Source organism: Callionymus lyra, chromosome 11 (assembly GCF_982586985.1).
Source record: "Callionymus lyra chromosome 11, fCalLyr1.hap1.1, whole genome shotgun sequence".
NCBI classification, from domain to species: Eukaryota; Metazoa; Chordata; class Actinopteri; order Syngnathiformes; family Callionymidae; genus Callionymus; species Callionymus lyra.
Genome location: NC_141828.1, coordinates 6,187,288 through 6,206,336, shown reverse-complemented (window position 1 = coordinate 6,206,336; position 19,049 = coordinate 6,187,288). Strand labels below are relative to the sequence as shown.

Genomic DNA, 19,049 nt, shown 5'->3' with positions numbered 1-19,049 from the left:
AAGACATATTAGTAGAAGATTATATTAGGTAATTAATGTACATTTTATTCTTATTTAGACAGATGAGAATGAACTCAAAACGTGCTCGTTTTATCTTTGCTTTGGTTTTTCTCATTTTGTACTTGTAATGAATGGAATTTAAAATGATTAATATTGAAATTAAAATGCTTAAAAAAATAATAATGTTGACGCCTCGAATTGTTTAATTCTGAATCTAAAACGTTACTAATTATAAAAAATATTGAATAATTGTAATTAAAATATAAGAAGTATTTAATAATTGAAATGAAAATATAACTGTTATTAAATAATTGAAATTAATTCAGCCTTTCAATATTTGAAAAAAAAAAAAATCATATATATATATATATATATAATAATAATAATAATAATAATGATGGAATTGATGGAATTGATTTACTTCCATAGTCCGGAAAAAAAAAAAAATACAAAATAAAATAAAATAAAAACTGTCGACCTGTAAAACTAAAAAAGAATTCATTCTTTTAAACAAAACATTTGAGGATTATTTGTGTCTCACGTAGTAAACTTTTATTTTGATCAAACAAAAACGTCTCACTTCCTGTTCTCTTCGCTACTTTTTTTTCCAAGTGTGCGCGTCTCCAGCAACATGGCGGCGGCTCGAGCCTCCCTGACGGCTGCTGCGGACACTTGTGGAGACGAAGACTCGACCTGAACCTTCTGGACCAGAAGAACCTTCAACAGAAGCCACCAGTCCACGGGTCCAGAACCTCGCCCTCACCTGTGGGATGTGACGCGTCTGGACGGGTCAGGGTTCGGAGGATGTGTCCAAGCGCGAGCGGTTCTGGTGTCCGCGGACCTCAGTGAAACCAGGACCGAGGATGGATGGAGAAAACTCTTTTGGGTTGGACCGGGACCGAGACAGACTTCCTCCCATCTACACGACTTCTGCTCCGGCTGTGAGTCCAAACGAGCCTTGATTTATCTCCATCTTTATTTCTTCTTTATTTCTCTTTATCAACTTAAAAACAAACCTTTTCCAACCTATTATTACATTTAATTTCGTTTAATTACTTTTGAAAATTAAATTCAAGTTTTTTATTTATAGAGAACTACTCGGAAAACATGTTATATATACTGTTATTTAGTTTAAATTCATGATTTGTAATAATTAAATAAAACTAACGGAAAATAACTTCCTGTTAAGTCTTCTTTTAAACCAACCATAAAATTAGCATTTATGTAACATGTTTTTTAAATAACATTTTACTGTAAATTGTATTCTTTCATGAGGTTTATATATATATATATACGTGATATATGTCTGTGATGTATATATGTATATAACATTTTCCAAAATAAAGTTTTTTACGTGTATACTATCAAAATAAATATGTTTAATTCTATGAACCACCAACAAAATAATTCTTTAATTAAAGCTAAAGGTTATTTTCATGTGTTATCAGTTCAATTGTCATAACAGAAGGTCATTTTTTCAACCACTATCACCATTTCTTTCATCTTGTTTACGATAAAAGCTTATTTTTTTTTAAATTATGTTTTAGTTGCCACTGGATACTGATGGTGTAATTAAAGTAAGAAAAGAAAATACTATTTGACGGTGTGGAAGGTGGTATTTAAATGACAAAAATACTCATAATTATTATTATTTTGGTGGCAAAACTCACTGAATACAGGCAGCAATAACATCAGTAGTTCTGTTTGTTGCGAGTGAAGGAGTCAGAGTGTGTGTTTTGACTTGTTTTTACTCGGTAGCAATAGTGTGAGTCGTTGTGCGATGATTCAAATGTTCAAGAAACGTCATCATTACTCTTCGCACCACAATGATTCACAATATTCCCTTCGCTGTGGCAGCTGTAGACTGAGTTTAACTCTCACAACACTGCAGAGTATCTGCTGCTGTACCTGACGCTGTGTGTGTGTGTGTGTGTGTGTGTGTGTGTGTGTGGGGGTGTGTGTGTGTGTGTGTGTGTGTGAGATGGTGAGATGTGGACGTGAAACACTCCTGCTGACACACTCTGGTCCAAAAATGAAGGGTACTTGATTTCTACACCGTAGCAGTAACAGTTTGAGTACGAGCGGCTACTTTTAAATTGAATAGTTTACTTTCAAAACATCTCCAACAAGTATCGCAACAGTTTTAGTCTAGATGTCTGTGCATGAAGCGTGTGATACCAGGAGTCAGTATGATGTAAATGTTTTGACTAATACTTTTATTATTATTTTTTTGAAACTTTGTGTTTTTTAAATTAATCAAAAAATAGTTTGTTATAGGCGAGAAAAACGTTGCATAAGGATTAAGGAAAAGTACTTCTGCACATGCACTTAATATTTTGAGTGCACAAGTGCGTACCAATGAGCAGTGTGCGAAAATGTAGTGTACAATGAACACTCAATTGTCCAGAAAATTGAGTGTTGATCGATGGACACTTTCCACCCTCAACGTCCTCCATCTTAGTGACGTAGATGAAGCTAAACTGAAGCTAAACTGAAGCTAAACTGCAGCTAAACTGATGCTAAACTGAAGCTAAACTGAAGCTAAACTGAAGCTAAACTGAAGTTAAACTGAAGCTAAACTGAAGTTAAACTGAAGCTAAACTGAAGCTACGTCACTGACGACGCGTCTTCGGAGCAGATACTGACGTAAATGTCTCGAGAAAACACTAATTTTACCACAAAACAACACAACAACAGTAAAAACACAATGAAATACAACTTAATAAGTGGTTTCAATTGTAGAAAAGTGTTGTCAAGTGTCAGTGATAGTGTTTCAACGACTGGTTACAATCAGTGTTAAAAAGTAGTAGAAGAAGAAACTGTCGAGTCATTTCCTGTAAGTGTGTAGCAGCAGAGTTTGATTTGAGACAGAACTACACTGTTACTTATAAAGTGCCTTTCTAGACCAGGATCACAAAGTCTGGATCAGATCACTGATGGAAGGTCTGACCATGAATAGATCCGAAAGTAAGAACCAGAATTTAAAAATGATCCTGAAAGAAACTGGCAGCCAGTGAAGAGTTTTAAAGATCGGGGAAATGTGAGTTCTTCTACTAGAGCGGGTGTTCACTGTCTTATAGTGTACTGTAAAGCAGTGCACTTAGAGAAGTGCATGATTTGAGAAACAGCAATAGACTGTAATAGGGTAGAAAAACGATGGATAAGGATTAAGGAAAAGTAGATTATAGTTGTTACTTAGATGAAGTCATGTCTGGGACTAGTTTAGCAGCAAAGGGTCCAGAAGCTCCTGGAGTTCTGAAGTAGAGAGATCGATGTTACTACAGTCGGCTCTAACTACTCTCTAGAAAACACAGTCTTCACTGTTCCTGGCTCAATACCTTCGTATCCCTGTAAATAACTCTTCTTTTTGGGGGGTTATTAGTTCGGGTATTTACGGGGCCCTTTTGATTTGAAGTTTAGGATCTGCTTTGAAGGACTTCCAGCTTTGGAACCCCGGCTCATCAAAGACCGAAACAATTGATTACAAACATGTCGCGAATTAACGTTGACATTTTCCATCACTTTTACGGGTTTTAACCGAGTGCACATGTGTTTGTTTTGGTGATTTTTTTTTTGACGTTGTTAGCGAACGTTCCCGCTGCTCCGTTTAGCTCCGGCGGTAACTTTGGGGAAGGAAACTCTAATAAAGCAGCACTTAAAGACCGTGAGATGCTACACCTTCTCCTCACCGCTGCACTGAAGTAGCCACTGTCCACTGCAGAAGTTAAAAAGTAGCTACAGATCCAGAAATGTCTTAGAAGTTCTCCCTCAAACTAGTCATATTTTTGTTTAATTATACATTTTTTTGTTGTTGATCCACTTGAACTGGACCCACAGGTCTAGTACTAGTCCTGAGGGTCGTGTCTGCGGTTCGAGGAACATCCAAGAACCGGGTCCGTCCGTCACAACAGAGGCTTTGTCTCGGGCGTGCTGGTGTAGGTCCACCGGCAGTTCTTCTCATTGGAAAAAGTGGGTCGTCGCTTCCCCGTCCAGAACCACGTCGACCACAGTGTCGGGCCGTGCTTATGTAACCCGCGTCTGCGGGAGTGTTCGCAGTACTTTCCGTACGGTCGGGTTGTGTCACTCTCCTGGTCCGGCTCATCCCCATGGTGTCAGGGAGCAGGAATGTGCCGACCCGAAGCTTTGCTGAAAAAAAACAAGCCTCGACTTCGGCTGCTTTGCTCACGAAATGTCATAAAAACTCTCTTTGCTGCTGCTTCGCTGAGATGTTTGTCGGACAAACGTGTTGAACTTGATCCAAAAAAATGAATCAAACTCTTGTTTCTTTAAACTAAAACTAAATCCTTTGCTCACCTGTTGGGGTTAGCATTAGCTGTAATGCTAACAGTGTTAGCATTAGCTGTAATGCTAACAGTGTTAGCATTAGCTGTAATGCTAACAGCGTTAGCGTTCATATGGCTTCTTATTTGAGTTATTCATGTTTATTCAAACACTAAAACTTTCACAAAAATGTATTCGCCTTGATGGAACGACTCAAATACTTGATGGTTGTTGACCAAATAAGTCGATGTAATTTTCGTGACGTTGTCTGTCGCAAGAAAAGATGTGGGCAGTTTCATACGGAGAAATTATGGGGTATTTAGGTCGAACCTCCGACCCGAAACGCAACCTATCGACAAATGGGTGACTTGAGTCCTGAATAGTTGGATTCATCCACAGACTCTATTCTCTTACTGCATCTATTTATATATAATAATGTAAATATTGTAATATAATACACATGGAGTTTACTACCATCCATTATTCCTCTGTGGTAGAAATACTTTTTTTCAGTGTTCTGCAAAATTTCAAAATGTCAAAAGTTTGAGCTGCTATTTGAAAATGATTTCTGCAAATACACGAGCCTCCAAACTAAAACCTTTTCAACCTAATTATGCTTCGATTTACATCATATATAGCTTTGTAATCTCGGGTCTTCGAGCAAGATCTCCTCTTGTTAGCCATGTTGTTTGTTGTGCCGCGTTGAGTTCTGGGAGATACATGGCAGATACTGCCGAGGTATTTGTCGGGTCCTTCCGGGGTATAAAAGTTGATGAAGTCTAACATCGGAAGCTGTCGACTGCCCTTATTTGGTCGTCTTCGCCTTACATCCCGTTATGTAAATGTTACTTAACTTTGACTCCCCAATACCCTTATATGGAACCTGGATGAGTGCTGGGGTGTAAGTCTGGATCAGATCACTGATGGAAGGTCTGACCATGAATAGATCTGAAAGTAAGAACCAGAATTTTAAAATGATCCTGAAAGAAACTGGCAGCCAGTGAAGAATTTTAAGGATCAGAGAAATGTGAGTTCTTCTACTAGAGCGGCTCAGAATTCTGGCTGCACTTTGGAACGATCTCCCTCTGTGTTGATGATCTACTGACTCCTACAAGTAACATCTTAAGACATTTTTATTTGTGCTTTTCCCTGATTTTCTGAGACTCCTGCTTTTGTCTTATGTATCTTGGCCTTTTAAAGTATATATTTTAACTGTGTATTGTTATTGATTGTTAAAGCGCTTTGTGACCCTGGTCTAGAAAGATCTTCACAAATAACTATTACTTACTTACTTACTGTAGTAGCTGGAAGACGTGGTCAGCCTTGTGCGGCGCAGATTCAGTTTATTTACAGCAATAAAATTGCAGGTCGTGTCATTTTTCCTCTGCGATCTTGAAAATCAATCTGCAAATTTTGACGGTATTTCGAACACTGCTCATGCAGAGGTCAGAGTTCGTAGATTTGCACAGATGTGTATTTGACTGTATGCAGACGATGGTGTTATGCATGTGTGTGACTTTGTGCCAATGGGTGAGTTAGTTTTTGGCATTATTTAAAGTATTTAAAATTACATTTTTTGGATGTCAAATCAATCCCGGTTCATGTCGCCCAACTGACTCAATCGTTTTTCCTTTTACTACAGTAACATATATCGTTAAATCTAAAGAGATAATGTATGCTAGCATCGCTAACACGCCTACTGACCACAATAACTTCAAAGGAAAAGCATCAATAAATCATGTGACCCTGATGCTTTGATTCAGAGCTTCCCTAAATTAAACCTGAGATGGACAAAAGTGTGTGTGTGTGTGTGTGTGTGTGTGTGTGTGTGTGTGTGTGCGTGTGTGTGTGTGTGTGTGTGTGTGTGTGTGTGTGTGTGTGTTTGCGCCTGTCAAGAGCGTCTGTTGTGCATCTGCTGATCCTTCCTGTTTTTTCCCCACTCTTGCTTTTCTTTTTTTATCTGCTCTCTCCGCTTTCACCAGATCAACACCCGTCATTGTCTGATAATGGCTCCTGACTCAACAATGCCTCCTTCTTTCCATCCTGTCGTCATCGACCTCCTTAACAACCTACACGTGCTGACAGGGCGTTTCAAACCCAGCAATTAGACAATTAAACCTGCAGGGAGGTTTATCGGGACAAACTTCGGGTCGTGACATCTTCTGTCGTCGGCTTTATCTACTTGAGAAAATCATCTTCAAACTGTATCTGCTCTTGAATATCATCCTACGATCGAGCAAACGTCTGAATATCATGTGTTTTACTCGTTTTTTTCCCGTCTCAGGGTTTCGGACGTGGACCTAAGCAGCCGTTTCTGGGAACCTTCATTTCCACAGTGAACCAGAGGAGGGACGCCGCCGCGGGACGGGCCTGCCCCGGAGGAATGTCGGGCGTCATCAGCACCACCTTCGGCTTCAGACATGGTCAGTCGCGTTTCTGTGTTCGTCCCGCAGATGAGCTCCAGTCTCCCGAGAGATTTGTCATCGAAAAACGAGAGACATTTCATCAGCGTTGTGACAAGTGCATCCCACACTTCTGGAAAGTGCTTAGAAAGGAGTTTTTTTTCCTCCTCAGGCTGGACGGGCTTCGAGTTCTTCCAACAGAGTCCACATTGTTGATTTAACACATAAATGGAACATTGCTTCCTGTTCGGCTCGTTCCAGACTGCCCTGAGATCCCAGCGCCGGCGCTCACCAGCCTGCTTTGTCGCCGTGGCTACCGCTGCCAGAATAATTACCACAAATGAAAACCAGATGAAAGCGCAGCACAGTTAAGAGCAGCTTTTCCTGTGCAGCACTGTAGTTACACTGAGATGATCGCCACGACTCTCTTCATCTGGTCAGCATACTTCACCCCCCCCCCCCCCTAGTGTCACATGGTTCTCTGCCCCATGGACCGGTCACCTCTGCCAGTCTAGATCTGGACCTAAATCGAGTGAGTCGGCGCCTGGAGTCGTCCACGACCGACGAAGGTGTCGCAGAAAGACAGAGGGAGGATTGTTCCATCTGCTGCCGTGACCCGATTGGCTGCTTCTGTGGGTGGTTCCCGTTTTGGGTCCTTCTCCGGCTGCTCCTGGCATTGTTAAGCATCCAGTACTTATTCTTGATTTGGCTTCGCTCGGGTCTGGTGAGCAGGACTCAATGAAACTAGTGTTAATTGTTAAGAAGCCGAGATGTTTCCACAGCGAGCGGCTGATCCAGGGAACATTGCTGCTGACTCGTCACTAATCATTTCACCTCCCGACTGTTTACAGGGTCGACATGACAACCACTCCATGAAATCATCAGCTCCTTCCCCCCCTTTATTCCATTGTTTTCCTTCTTTCTTTTTTCACTTTATCCATCTTGTTTCTCCTCATTTCAGGGTCAAATGTTATTTAACTGATGATTGTTGTTCAACTAGAAGCTCGATAGGAAGAAAGAATAAAAGGAAGCGAGGGAGAATGGAAATAAGAAATGAAGGAACAAGGAAGGATGAAAAGAAAGGAAATAAGTATGAAAGGCATGAAGGGAGGAAGAATGGTAGGGAGGAAGGAAGAAAAAAAAAGCAGCAAGGAACCAAGAAAGAACTTCATTGATGATCCCTTGGGTAAATTAATTTGGGAAATGAGGATCCAAGGCAACAAACAGAAGAACAAAGTGCAAAAAGATAGATAGATAGATAGATAGATAGATAGATAGATAGATAGATAGATAGATAGATAGATGGTTATAATGATGGATAGAATGATGGATAGATGGATGGATGGAAGATTAAAAAAAGCAAGGAATCAAGAAATAACTTTATTGATGATCCCTTGGGTAAATTAATTTGGGAAATGAGGATTCAAGTCAACAAACAGAAGAACAAAGTTCAAAAAGATGGATAGATAGTTAGATAGATGGATGGAAGAATAAAAAGAAGCAAGTAACCAAAAAAGAACTTTATTGATGATCCCTTAGGTAAATTAATTTGGGAAATGAGGATTCAAGTCAACAAACAGAAGAACAAAGTGCAAAAAAGATGGATACATGGATGGATGAATAGATATTAATCCCTCTGGAGATTTCCTTCAGGATATCAGATCAATACAGATTAGATCAGACGGATCAATACGATCTCAAATAAGAAATGAATAAAGATTAAAAAAAAGACATACATTAGGATACGAGTGCAGTTCACACCACAGTCTGAGCTTCAAGGTATTGTGTGTTGCTGTGTCTATAGAATCTCGTGTCGTGACCCATCCGTCTCGAAGAGTCGCAAACTTTTGTCCGTCCGTGTTTGGTCAGCCGATCATTAGCAACACATTGTACTACTTCGAGTACTTCTTTTTTTTTCTCAACAAATGCTCAGCGCTGTGGTGGAAAGTGATTAGTCAGGTTTGGTTTTGGTCGTATTGATTCAGCTGGGTCAGTGAATGGGGTCCTCCATTTTGAAAGAGGGGTTCTGCGACGTCTGTCTGGTCAAAAGCTCTTCAGCCTCCCTCCTCTCTGCACCTGAAGCTGCTGTGGTTGCCATGGCAGCGGAGACAAACGCACCTCATTATGAAGATCCTCACTCGTGTTGGTGTGGAGATGATCCTCCCTCCACTCTTGTAGACACACTCTCGTCTTGAACCAAAGCAGCTCCCATTCCAGTGATTCTAGGAGAAGTATTTCCATTTTCCACCATTCAGTTTGTATTTAAATCTGTAATAAAGTCAAATTTTGACGTCATTTATCAAATATTCTTTCAGTCTCTGAGTGTCAACAACTCTGCAGCCCCAGGGTCCCCAACCTTTGTTGTACCGCGGTTTAATGTCAGGATGATATACACGGGCCGGTGTTCAGATAGAGAAAAGTCAAAATACATCAGCATGAACTGCAAAAAAACTACAATTTACTGCATGAAAAGAACATCTCATCATAACGCTGAATCAGCAGGAGCCCCTGGTTACAACAATATATTTGTGTGTTTGTATCTATGTATATATATATGCAGACGATGTTGTTCTGTATGTGTGTTTATTAGGTTTTTAAGACTGTGTGGCAATGAGAAAGTTTTGTTTCTGGAATTTGTGTTAATGTTATTTCAGAGCAAATCTGTTTTCTTTTTTTTTAATTAAACACCTTTTATGTAGTTACTATTTTTTCAATCCTGCATATTACCACTTAATGGAGTGGTTTTTATTTTGTTATTTTTGCACCTTAAGTCAAACTAGTCTAAAATTGCACACTTATCTAAGTGCACTGCTTTACAGTACACTGTAAGACAGAGCACTTACTTGGCCAGTGTAGTTCTGTCTCAAATCAAACTCTGCTGCTACACACTAACAGGAAATGACTCGACAGTTTCTTCTTCTACTACTTTTTAACACTGATTGTAACCAGTCGTTGAAACTCTATCACTGACACTTGACAACACTTTTCTCCAATTGAAACAAGTTATTAAGTTGTGTTTCATTGTGTTATTACTGTTGTTGTGTTGTTTTGTGGTAAAATTAGTGTTTTCTCGAGACATTTACGTCAGTATCTGCTCCGAAGACGCGTCGTCAGTGACGTAGCTTCAGTTTAGCTTCAGTTTAGCATCAGTTTAGCTTCAGTTTAGCTTCATCTACGTCACTAAGATGGAGGACGTTGAGGGTGGAAAGTGTCCATCGATACACACTCAATTTTCTGGACATTTGAGTGATCATTGTGCACTACATTTTCGCACACTGCTCATCGGGTGCACTCAAAATATTAAGTGTAAGTGCAGAAGTGCGCGATTTGCGACACACCCTGAATGTCTATGTTCTGGTTCTGTCTTCATCTTCAGGGCGAGAACTTCCTCCCATTTGCAACGACGTCCGTCAGAAGCACAGGATCTCCATCGACACTCTACCTCCAGAAGTCAAGGCTCCGTTCCCCTCGGACCCCGTCATCCCACTGCGCACCAAAAATATCCGAGAGTTTCAGTGAGTCCGACTTCTTGTGTGCGTCGGTACCACCGGACTGGTTCTTGTCCTCTCGCCTCAGGGACGACGTGGAACGTGCCATCCATTCCGGTGACTGGAGGGAGGTCAGAGACTTCTATCTGACTACCTTCGACTCCTTCATAGAAATCAATGCTGCCTTCAAGGTAAAATCTTTTGTTTTTTCTGATGAAGAAACAAAACCAATTCTCCTCTTGCTTTGGTTCTGTGGTTGGAATGAAGCTGGACTCACTGGTGACAGTTGCTGGGAGGAGATCATTGAACAAACTACTGTCCATCATGGATGATGACAGTCATCCTCTGAACACTGTCATCAGTGAGCAGAGAAGCAGTGAGTGCACGAATGCTCCTACCCAGGTGCAACACTAATAGACTCAGGGACTCATTCATTCCTCGGGCTATTAAATTGTACAATTCTGAGTTCGGGGGCAGGAGTGGAGTGAAAGTATCTGGATGTTCTGTTCTATGTTAGTCTTTGTATCCTTTGTCTTTGTTGTTTTTCTTTGACCTATGTTCTTTATCTTTATCTTTAGACTTAGATTGTGTCATCTTGTTCTTCCTCTTTATGTTCTTCTTCTTATTTTATTTTTTATGTATCATTTTTTATTGTTTATGAAAAACTGCTGGCTATTGGTAAAAAACAATTTCCCGAAGGAGACCTCCTGAGGGATCAATAAAGTTTTACCTTACCTTACCTTTACTTTCTTAGCGAGAGGCGAACGGAACTTTCAACACGACAGAAGACTCAGGAGTCAACGCCAAGTTTGTCAACACTGTTTACGACGCACTACTAAGCACGGTGAGGACGTCGCCCGGCTGGATCTTTTCATTCACCTTAAACTTCATTGGAAGTGATTCACAAAAAACATATTTTTATATATATATATTTTCTTCTTTATTAACACGTTAATTCACTGCAGATCTCTGACAAAATACCCTTGACTGGACTCATCTGATGAACTTCTCCTATTCAGTTTTCATTATTTAGAAGAAGGCGAAGCTCCCATAGTTTTGATTGGATGATGATTTATTTTCAACAAGTCATATCATTAATGAACTACACGTGGCTTCAAGAGCTAAACATTGGGCTCTAGATGTATCAAGAAAACATTTCTAACATTTTTTTAAACTGGTGTGTGTGTTGTGTGTGTGTGTTGTGTGTGTGTCCTCACAGCCTCAGGACATCCAGAAGTCGGTGCTTAAGGGGATCATCAACAGTCTGCTGAGGGAGTGGAAGGGGTGAGGACCAGAAAACCTGTTTTAGTTTAGCCACTTCAGACACATTCCACTATCACAGTTCTGTCACTTTTCCCACTGGTTGTTCCTCCAAGTCTCCACACGAGTCTAGAGAGAGTCATTCTCGTGCTTACATGGTTCTAAGGGATCTCTTCTACTAGGTTTATTATACTGTATATACAGTAGTATCTTAGCGTCATCACATAGGCATCAGGCTGAGTGACAGACGTATCATAATAAATAGATATTGATCATATAATAGCTTTTATTTATAAGGGGTTGGATCATGGATTTTGGGCAGGAACTCCATCAAGACCAGAAACCTTCCTCTGATCCTCAGCACACAGTGTGTCAGTGACACATTAGAGGTTATTATGGTCCTCAACTCGGACCTCAGTCTTCTTTCTGTACATTATCAACATTCTTTAAATGTGTATATCTTATTTAATGTAGATGGAATAGTTATGAAATGCCTTTTTTTTGTCAAAAAAATGTTCTTTCTCATCCTAGACCCAGAACTAAAGATGACCTGCGGGCGTACTTCATCCTAGTTCAGGTGAGTTATCGATCATTTCTGATTTTTTTTTCTCCTTGTTTCTTCTGATGTAGTTCTCTGTGAGCCGAAAACCTTATTTCAGTTCATGTTGACCCTCATTTTGAATAATAGTTGGGATTAGTTTCAGAGTAAACTGTGTCTTTTTGGAGTTATAGTCAAGTAAGTAATGTTTATTTCTAGAGCAATTTTCTAGACCAGGGTCACAAAGCGCTTTAACAATCACAAAAAATACACAGAAGAAATATATACTGAAAAGATCAAGATACATAAGACAGAAAGTCAGGGCAAAACCTGCACACATAAGAGAAATGTGAGTTCTTCTACTAGAGCGGGTCAGAATTCTTGCGGCAGAGTTTTGTATGAACTGCAATCGAGAAGATCCTTCTTACGATACAATCAACTCCAGCAGCTTTTAAAGCTGTAATGTCTCTCTTGTCATGATGCCCTGAAACAAGAAATTGTGCCAAAATACATCAAATAAGTCCATATTAGAATCTTCCTTGTAGCAGAAGGCACATGCGCACTGACACCGGCGTAACCATGAACTGATGGACACTGAAAGCTTTTTCTACAAACAAGCTTAAAAATATACTTGTTTCTTTTTCAATTCCTACAATTCCTAATGACAAGGCTTCAATACAAGATGGATTAAAGTCGTTAAAGCAGGAAGAGTCGAGCAGTATTGAGTTATTTGGATGTTTTTAATTGCTTTTTCAAATAAGATAAGTGAGAATGATTCACTGCTGTCATATAGACATACATGTGTCTGTCACTCTGACGCACGGGTGTCAAACTGGTCCAGAAAAGGGGTCGAGACGGTGCAGGTTTTGGATCCAACCAGTCAAGCACATATAGTCGAACCAATCCGGCTGATTGACGGTAATCAATCAATTGATTGATTGACAGTCAGGTGTTTCTCGTTTAAGCCGTCACCTGATTTGTTAACTTGTGTTCTTGACTGGTGACGCATTACTCTGGAAATAATCCAACCCTCAGTCGACCTGAGGGAAAATGACGAAACCGAGTGAAATAAACACTTTTTAAAGCAGCACAACATAACATTTTGACGTACCAACATTGCAATTACACTCTTCTGACACCAGGGGAAGCCAGAAACGGTCAACTTTACATATTGCTGCTTTAACACAAAGTAGGCCCTGTGTATTGATTTATACAAAACATTAGTACAATATTTAACAGACTTTTTGAAAACTTAATGCAACTACATGTTGTTCTGTTCCTGAATCATTTCTATCATCATACAGACTTATTTTCCTCAGATTACTAACTTCACGCTTCTGCTCTCAGAGCCCACAATACTCCAACACCAGCACCTACGTGATCTACGCTCACCTGCTCCGGCAGATCGCAGCCCTGTCGGAGGCCGACCACCATTTCCTGGTCCACTGGCTCAAAAAGTGAGAAAGTCGACCCCCGTTATTCGCACTTTATGCTCATACTTTGCTGTCTTTCAAGACTCTCCGCCAGGCGCTTCAGGCAGCTGGTGGAGCGCCTCCTGCAGTTCATCTCCACCAGGCTGTTTCCTGCCGACCCGGAGGAGCTTCCTCCGCTCAGCAAATGTTCCTGGTGGATCCCGTCCGCGACCAAAGTCCTGAGCCTCTTCAGTGAGTGACACGGTGAAGATTCCTGGAACGCCAGCAGAAGTCTCACCCGAGTGTGTGTGTGTGTGTGTGTGTGTGTGTCACGACACAGATGCCGCCAACAGCGTGTCAAACCCTCCCATCATCCCTTTCACCGACTTCTACAACATCACGCTGGAGCACATCAACTTCATGGAAGAGTACCGGACCTGGCAGAACCACGGGAACTCGTACAGGTCCACTGTCATTATAAACCCCTTCAAGGGATCCTCCTGGTGGTCTGACACTCGTGCCTCTCGTTCCTGCAGCAGGTTCTCCTTCTGCCAGTTTCCCTTCATCTTGTCCACCGTGGTGAAGAAGGCGATCATCCAGAAGGACTCGGAGCAGCAGATGATCAGCCAGGCCCGGGTGAGACCAGGAGTCGAGCCAAACATCACTTCACTCTCAGTCTGCAGACACTCTCACTCCCGTGGAACCAGATCCAAACTAGTCGTTTCATTTTATGAGGAAAAACACAACAGCTTCCTATAAAGTTTTCTTCATCAAACACTTTGAAACTATAGCAACAACGAAGAACAACACGAGAGAATATGTCGTTTAATGACCTGATGTTTGTGCTGAGCAGTCGTTTTGATTCATTACATCATTTTTTTTTTCTTTTTCCTGCAGCAAAGTCTGGTCAGTAAAGTCTCTCGCCGGCAGAGAGTCGACATGAACCTGCTCTTCCTCAACATCAAAGTGCGACGAGCTCAACTGTTGGGAGACTCCTTGGACGAGGTCAGAAGATGTTTGTTTGTGTATGATGTGTAGACGAAGCATAAATGTGGATTGTTCTAAAGTACAGTAAGAGATGGAAACAAACGTTGACATCCTTTAAACCTGCAGTTGACCAGGAAACGCTGTGACCTGAAGAAGAAGTTAAGAGTGACGTTTGTCGGGGAGGCAGGACTGGACATGGGTGGACTGACCAAGGAGTGGTTCTTGCTGCTGGTCCGTCAGATCTTTCACGCCGACTATGGTGAGACCTTTGTTGTGTGTGTTTGTGTGTGTGTGTGCGTGTGTGTGTACCAGGTTGTGCTTTTATTTTGGAAGGACTCAAACACTGACAGCAGGTAAGAAGACCAAACATGTTCAGGTCTACAGCAGATCACAGGTTCAGTCGGATTCATGGAGGAGGAGTGAGGGGATAAGTTGGCGTCCAGTATTATTATAAATTTAGTTCACTGTACGATTCAATACAATAAATTTAGTTCACCCTACGATTCCGTAAGATATATTTAGTTCACCCTACGATTCCTTACGTTAAATTTAGTTCACCCTACGATTCCTTACGTTAAATTTAGTTCACCCTACGATCCCATACGATATATTTAGTTCACCCTACGATTCTTTACGATATATTTAGTTCACCCTACGATTCCTTACGTTAAATTTAGTTCACCCTACAATTCCTTACTATAAATTTAGTTCACCATACGATTCTGTAAGATATATTTAGTTCACCCTACGATTCCTTACTATAAATTTAGTTCACCCTACGATCCCGTACGATATATTTAGTTCACCCTACGATTCCTTACGTTAAATTTAGTTCACCTTACAATTCCTTACGATATATTTAGTTCACCCTACGATTCCTTACGTTAAATTTAGTTCACCCTACGATTCCTTACGATATATTTAGTTCACCGTATGATTCCTTACGATATATTTAGTTCACCCTACGATTCCTTACGATACATTTAGTTCACCCTACGATTCCTTACGTTAAATTTAGTTCACCCTAAGATTCCTTACTATAAATTTAGTTCACCCTACGATCCCGTACGATATATTTAGTTCACCCTACGATTCCTTACGATATATTTAGTTCACCCTACGATTCCTTACGTTAAATTTAGTTCACCCTACAATTCCTTACTATAAATTTAGTTCACCCTACGATCCCGTACGATATATTTAGTTCACCCTACAATTCCTTACGATATATTTAGTTCACCCTACGATTCCTTACGATAAATTTAGTTCACCCTACGATTCCATACGGAATATTTAGTTCACCCTACGATTCCATACGGAATATTTAGTTCACCCTACGATTCCATACGGAATATTTAGTTCACCGTACGATATCATTTGATACATTAAGTTCCCTGTTTACCAGATAACACAAAGGTTATCTTGACCTAGAGGCCACACAAGGGTCAAGAGCAGATGTTGTTGTCTGTTGACCATCTTTAAGTATCTTTAAGTGCCTTGTGTGTCTGACACGAGTGTTTGTCGTCGTCTCTCGCAGGGATGTTCACCTACATGAAGGACTCGCGCTGCCATTGGTTCAGCAGTTGGAAATGCGACAACTACTCAGAGTTCCAGTTGATCGGGACTGTATCCTTCAAGCTCCTCCCTGGTCAGGTCTCCTTCGTAGATCTGGTTCCTAATCATGGCCGAGGATCCATCAACACATAGACATGGATGTCAGTTAACATCGCTGAGATATTACCTCGAAACCTCTCTGTAGATGGACTTGATGGTGTTTTGGGGACGACTCGCGATCGCCTGTGGGCGTGTGTTTGCAGCACTTAAGTGCAGTTACTAGCCAGCTGGGAGCAGTCGTAAGGTTATATAACGTAATAGCCGACAGCTCCTCGCCAAGTGTGTGTGTCAGAACAAAAAAAGAGTGATTCAACAGAGCATATGGGAGAAGAAGTGCTGAAGTCTGTTTATGTGGTGTGTGTGTGTGTGTGTGTGTGTGTGTGTGTGTGTGTGTGTGTGTGTGTGTGTGTGTGTGTGTGTGTGTGTGTGTGTGTGTGTGTGTGTGTGTGTGTGTGTGTGTGTGTGTGTGTGTGTGTGTGTGTGTGGTTCTCTTGTGGCCATCTGAGCAGCAGATTTATCTGTTGCGTCCATACTGTTGTTGTTTGGTCGTCATGGCAACATTACATCATTGGACAGAAAGGAGGGAAAGGAGGTTAAATCAGTGCAAAGGCCACACAGTTGCACACTTTTCACGACCATGATGAAGGGAAGACGCAGAAGATGAAGTGGACTTGTTGGAAACACAAGTGAACATTTCTGTGTGTGTGTCTGCCTGTGTGTGTGTGTTTCTGCCTGTGTGTGTTTCTGCCTGTGTGTGTGGTTGCGTCTGCCTTTGTGTGTGTATCTCTGCCTTTTTGTGTAGGTGTGTGTCTGCCTGTGTGTGTATGCATGTGTGTGTGTGTAGGTGTGTGTGTCTGCTTGTGCATGTGTATCTCTGCCTTTTTTTGTGTAGGTGTGTGTCTGCCTGTGCGTGTGTCTCTGCGTGTGTGTGTCTCTGCCTGTGTGTGTCTGCCGGTGTGTGTATGCATGGTTGTGTGTAGGTGTGTGTGTCTGCTTGTGCGTTTGTGTCTCTGCTTGTGTGTGTAGGGTGTTTGTCTGTGTGTGTGTGTCTGCTTGCGTGGGTTTCTCCCTGTGTGTGTGTCTGCTTGTGTGTGTAGAAGTGTGTCTGCCTGTGTTTGTGTGTGTGTGCGCCTGTGTGTGTCTGCTGGTGCGTGTGTCTGCCTGTGCGTGTGTGTGCGCACGCCTGTGTGTAACTGCCTGTGTGTGTAGATGTGTGTCTGTGCATGCGCTTGTGTGTGTCTTTTTGTGTGTCTGCTTGTGTGTGTGTGCGTGTGCTTGTGTGTGTGTGTGTCCCGCTGTAATTAGTAGGCTTCAGCCCACACTGTGAAACTAAACAAACCTGACATATGGTCTCCACATGTTGTGCGTTCATGGCTGTGTGTACGGAACATGACTGCGAGTGGACGATGTTCAGCTCGTGTTCTTTCCTTCACCCAAACACAGACGGACTCACAAACGTGCCCAGTGGTTTCGCAATGAGGTCATTTAGTCGTTTGCTGGTGGAAAAAAAAGAAAACTTTTAAATACATAAAGTCGACGCTGGATTTTTCTCTCGACGAATGTTAAATCCAAACCACACAAGTGACTCTTGATGTGTAATTATTATTATTGTTGTTATATTATGATGTAATGGCAGACATCTCTACACTGCTCGTCTCCTTTCCCTTGTTTTTCTCTGGGAAGTAAACTGTCAATGTGTGATTATTGTTTTCCTGAATCGTTGCTCAGCTGATGGGCTTGGCTGTTTACAACAGCATCGCTCTGGACATCCACTTCCCTCTCTTCTGCTACAGGTGAGTGTGTGTTTATTCATGTGTCCCAGGTGTGTGTGAGGCTCTGGCTAACTTAGTAATACATTATTATGGCCCTTAATGAAAACAAAACTGAACTTCCTGTCCCGTACAGGAAGCTCCTGACTCCACCGACGGCACCATGTGACCAGAATGCTATGGTTGGCATGGTAACGGCCACACTGGAGGACCTGCAGCAGGTCATGCCTGTAAGTCGCAGATTGATTTAACAAATCTAACCAGTGTTGCTCTCGGATAGTAACTTGTTTATATTACTCGTTAGTTCTTTGAGAAGTAACTCAGTCACTTCAAGTTACTCATTACTTTCAAAGTAACTAGTTACTATGGAAGGTAACTTTGAAGATGGAGTAAAAAAGGCAAGTTTGCCAAGTGTACGGATCAGTGAAGGTTTGGATGCTGTGATTAAATCAATGCAGACAAAACGTTAGAACAATAAATAAAATAAATAAATTAGGGTTTCATGGATCGTACATTTTGTGGTTAATACAGATGCCAATCTTTGCCTATTTAATTTGTCCAGGGAACTAACGTGCAAAAAACTTGCCTTTTTTATTTTTTCTATTGATCACGAACCTATTCAACAAAAATATTTGGTAACACTGTAAGAAAACACAATATAAAACTCAAAAGTATGAAATAAAATCACTTAAATGCAGACAAAAGTCAACTGAACAAACAATTTAAACGTCACAAACAAAACAAAACATGCCTGGTCCGCACACACACACACCCCACATCCTGTAGATAACAACACTGTCAATCTAAACAAGCATTTAAGATAAACAAGAAATAAAATAAAAGATCTTCGTGAGGACACGGTCAAGTGCATTGTCCTTGCATATGACAGAAACGGTCCCGAAATCCTTTTGAACTTAGTGCTGGACCCTCTTAAAGTGTGACGTATTTTTTCTAATTTTAAGTTGCTGAGCACTTCTTTCAGCCATGATGTGTGATGGAGATCCTGGTGATTTCATCTCGTCAAGATGACGCGTCAGTGATGTTGAAAGGGATGATATTTCTGACTGTAAGCGGCGTGACTTCTGATTTGCAGACTTGTTGTTCTCATCTTTGCCACAGAGGGGCGCCAGAGTCCATCTCTTCGCTCTCCCGCAGAAGTTTATTTTTAACCTGCTGGTGTCAGAAGGTCTGGATCAGAACATTTCGCTCCAAAACCCAAACTCAAACCACTTGAACGTTTACAAATACTTTTTTAAATTCTCATCCAACTCATCAAAGAGCAACTGTTGTGTCTGACA

At 41.2% G+C, this 19,049-nt stretch overlaps 1 protein-coding gene across 2 annotated transcripts in view; it reads left to right on the top strand.

Moving 5' to 3' along the window:
• The first annotated feature begins 642 nt into the window (after nt 1-642).
• Nucleotides 643-19,049, top strand: part of hectd2 (HECT domain containing 2) — a 35,075-nt gene continuing 16,668 nt past the window's right edge. Inside the window, exons 1-16 of one of the 2 annotated variants that reach the window (XM_087802864.1) lie at nt 643-941; nt 6,566-6,704; nt 10,060-10,198; nt 10,260-10,362; nt 10,926-11,015; nt 11,391-11,455; nt 11,963-12,008; nt 13,317-13,426; nt 13,485-13,633; nt 13,722-13,845; nt 13,921-14,017; nt 14,279-14,386; nt 14,495-14,627; nt 15,906-15,994; nt 17,711-17,775; nt 17,888-17,981. In XM_087802864.1, the coding sequence (XP_087658990.1) occupies nt 864-941; nt 6,566-6,704; nt 10,060-10,198; nt 10,260-10,362; nt 10,926-11,015; nt 11,391-11,455; nt 11,963-12,008; nt 13,317-13,426; nt 13,485-13,633; nt 13,722-13,845; nt 13,921-14,017; nt 14,279-14,386; nt 14,495-14,627; nt 15,906-15,994; nt 17,711-17,775; nt 17,888-17,981 (1,629 nt within the window). In that variant the 5' untranslated portion in view covers nt 643-863. Of the gene's footprint in view, nt 942-6,565; nt 6,705-10,059; nt 10,199-10,259; nt 10,363-10,925; nt 11,016-11,390; nt 11,456-11,962; nt 12,009-13,316; nt 13,427-13,484; nt 13,634-13,721; nt 13,846-13,917; nt 14,018-14,278; nt 14,387-14,494; nt 14,628-15,905; nt 15,995-17,710; nt 17,776-17,887; nt 17,982-19,049 lie in introns of both variants that reach the window. The other variant, XM_087802863.1, reaches the window with a different exon arrangement.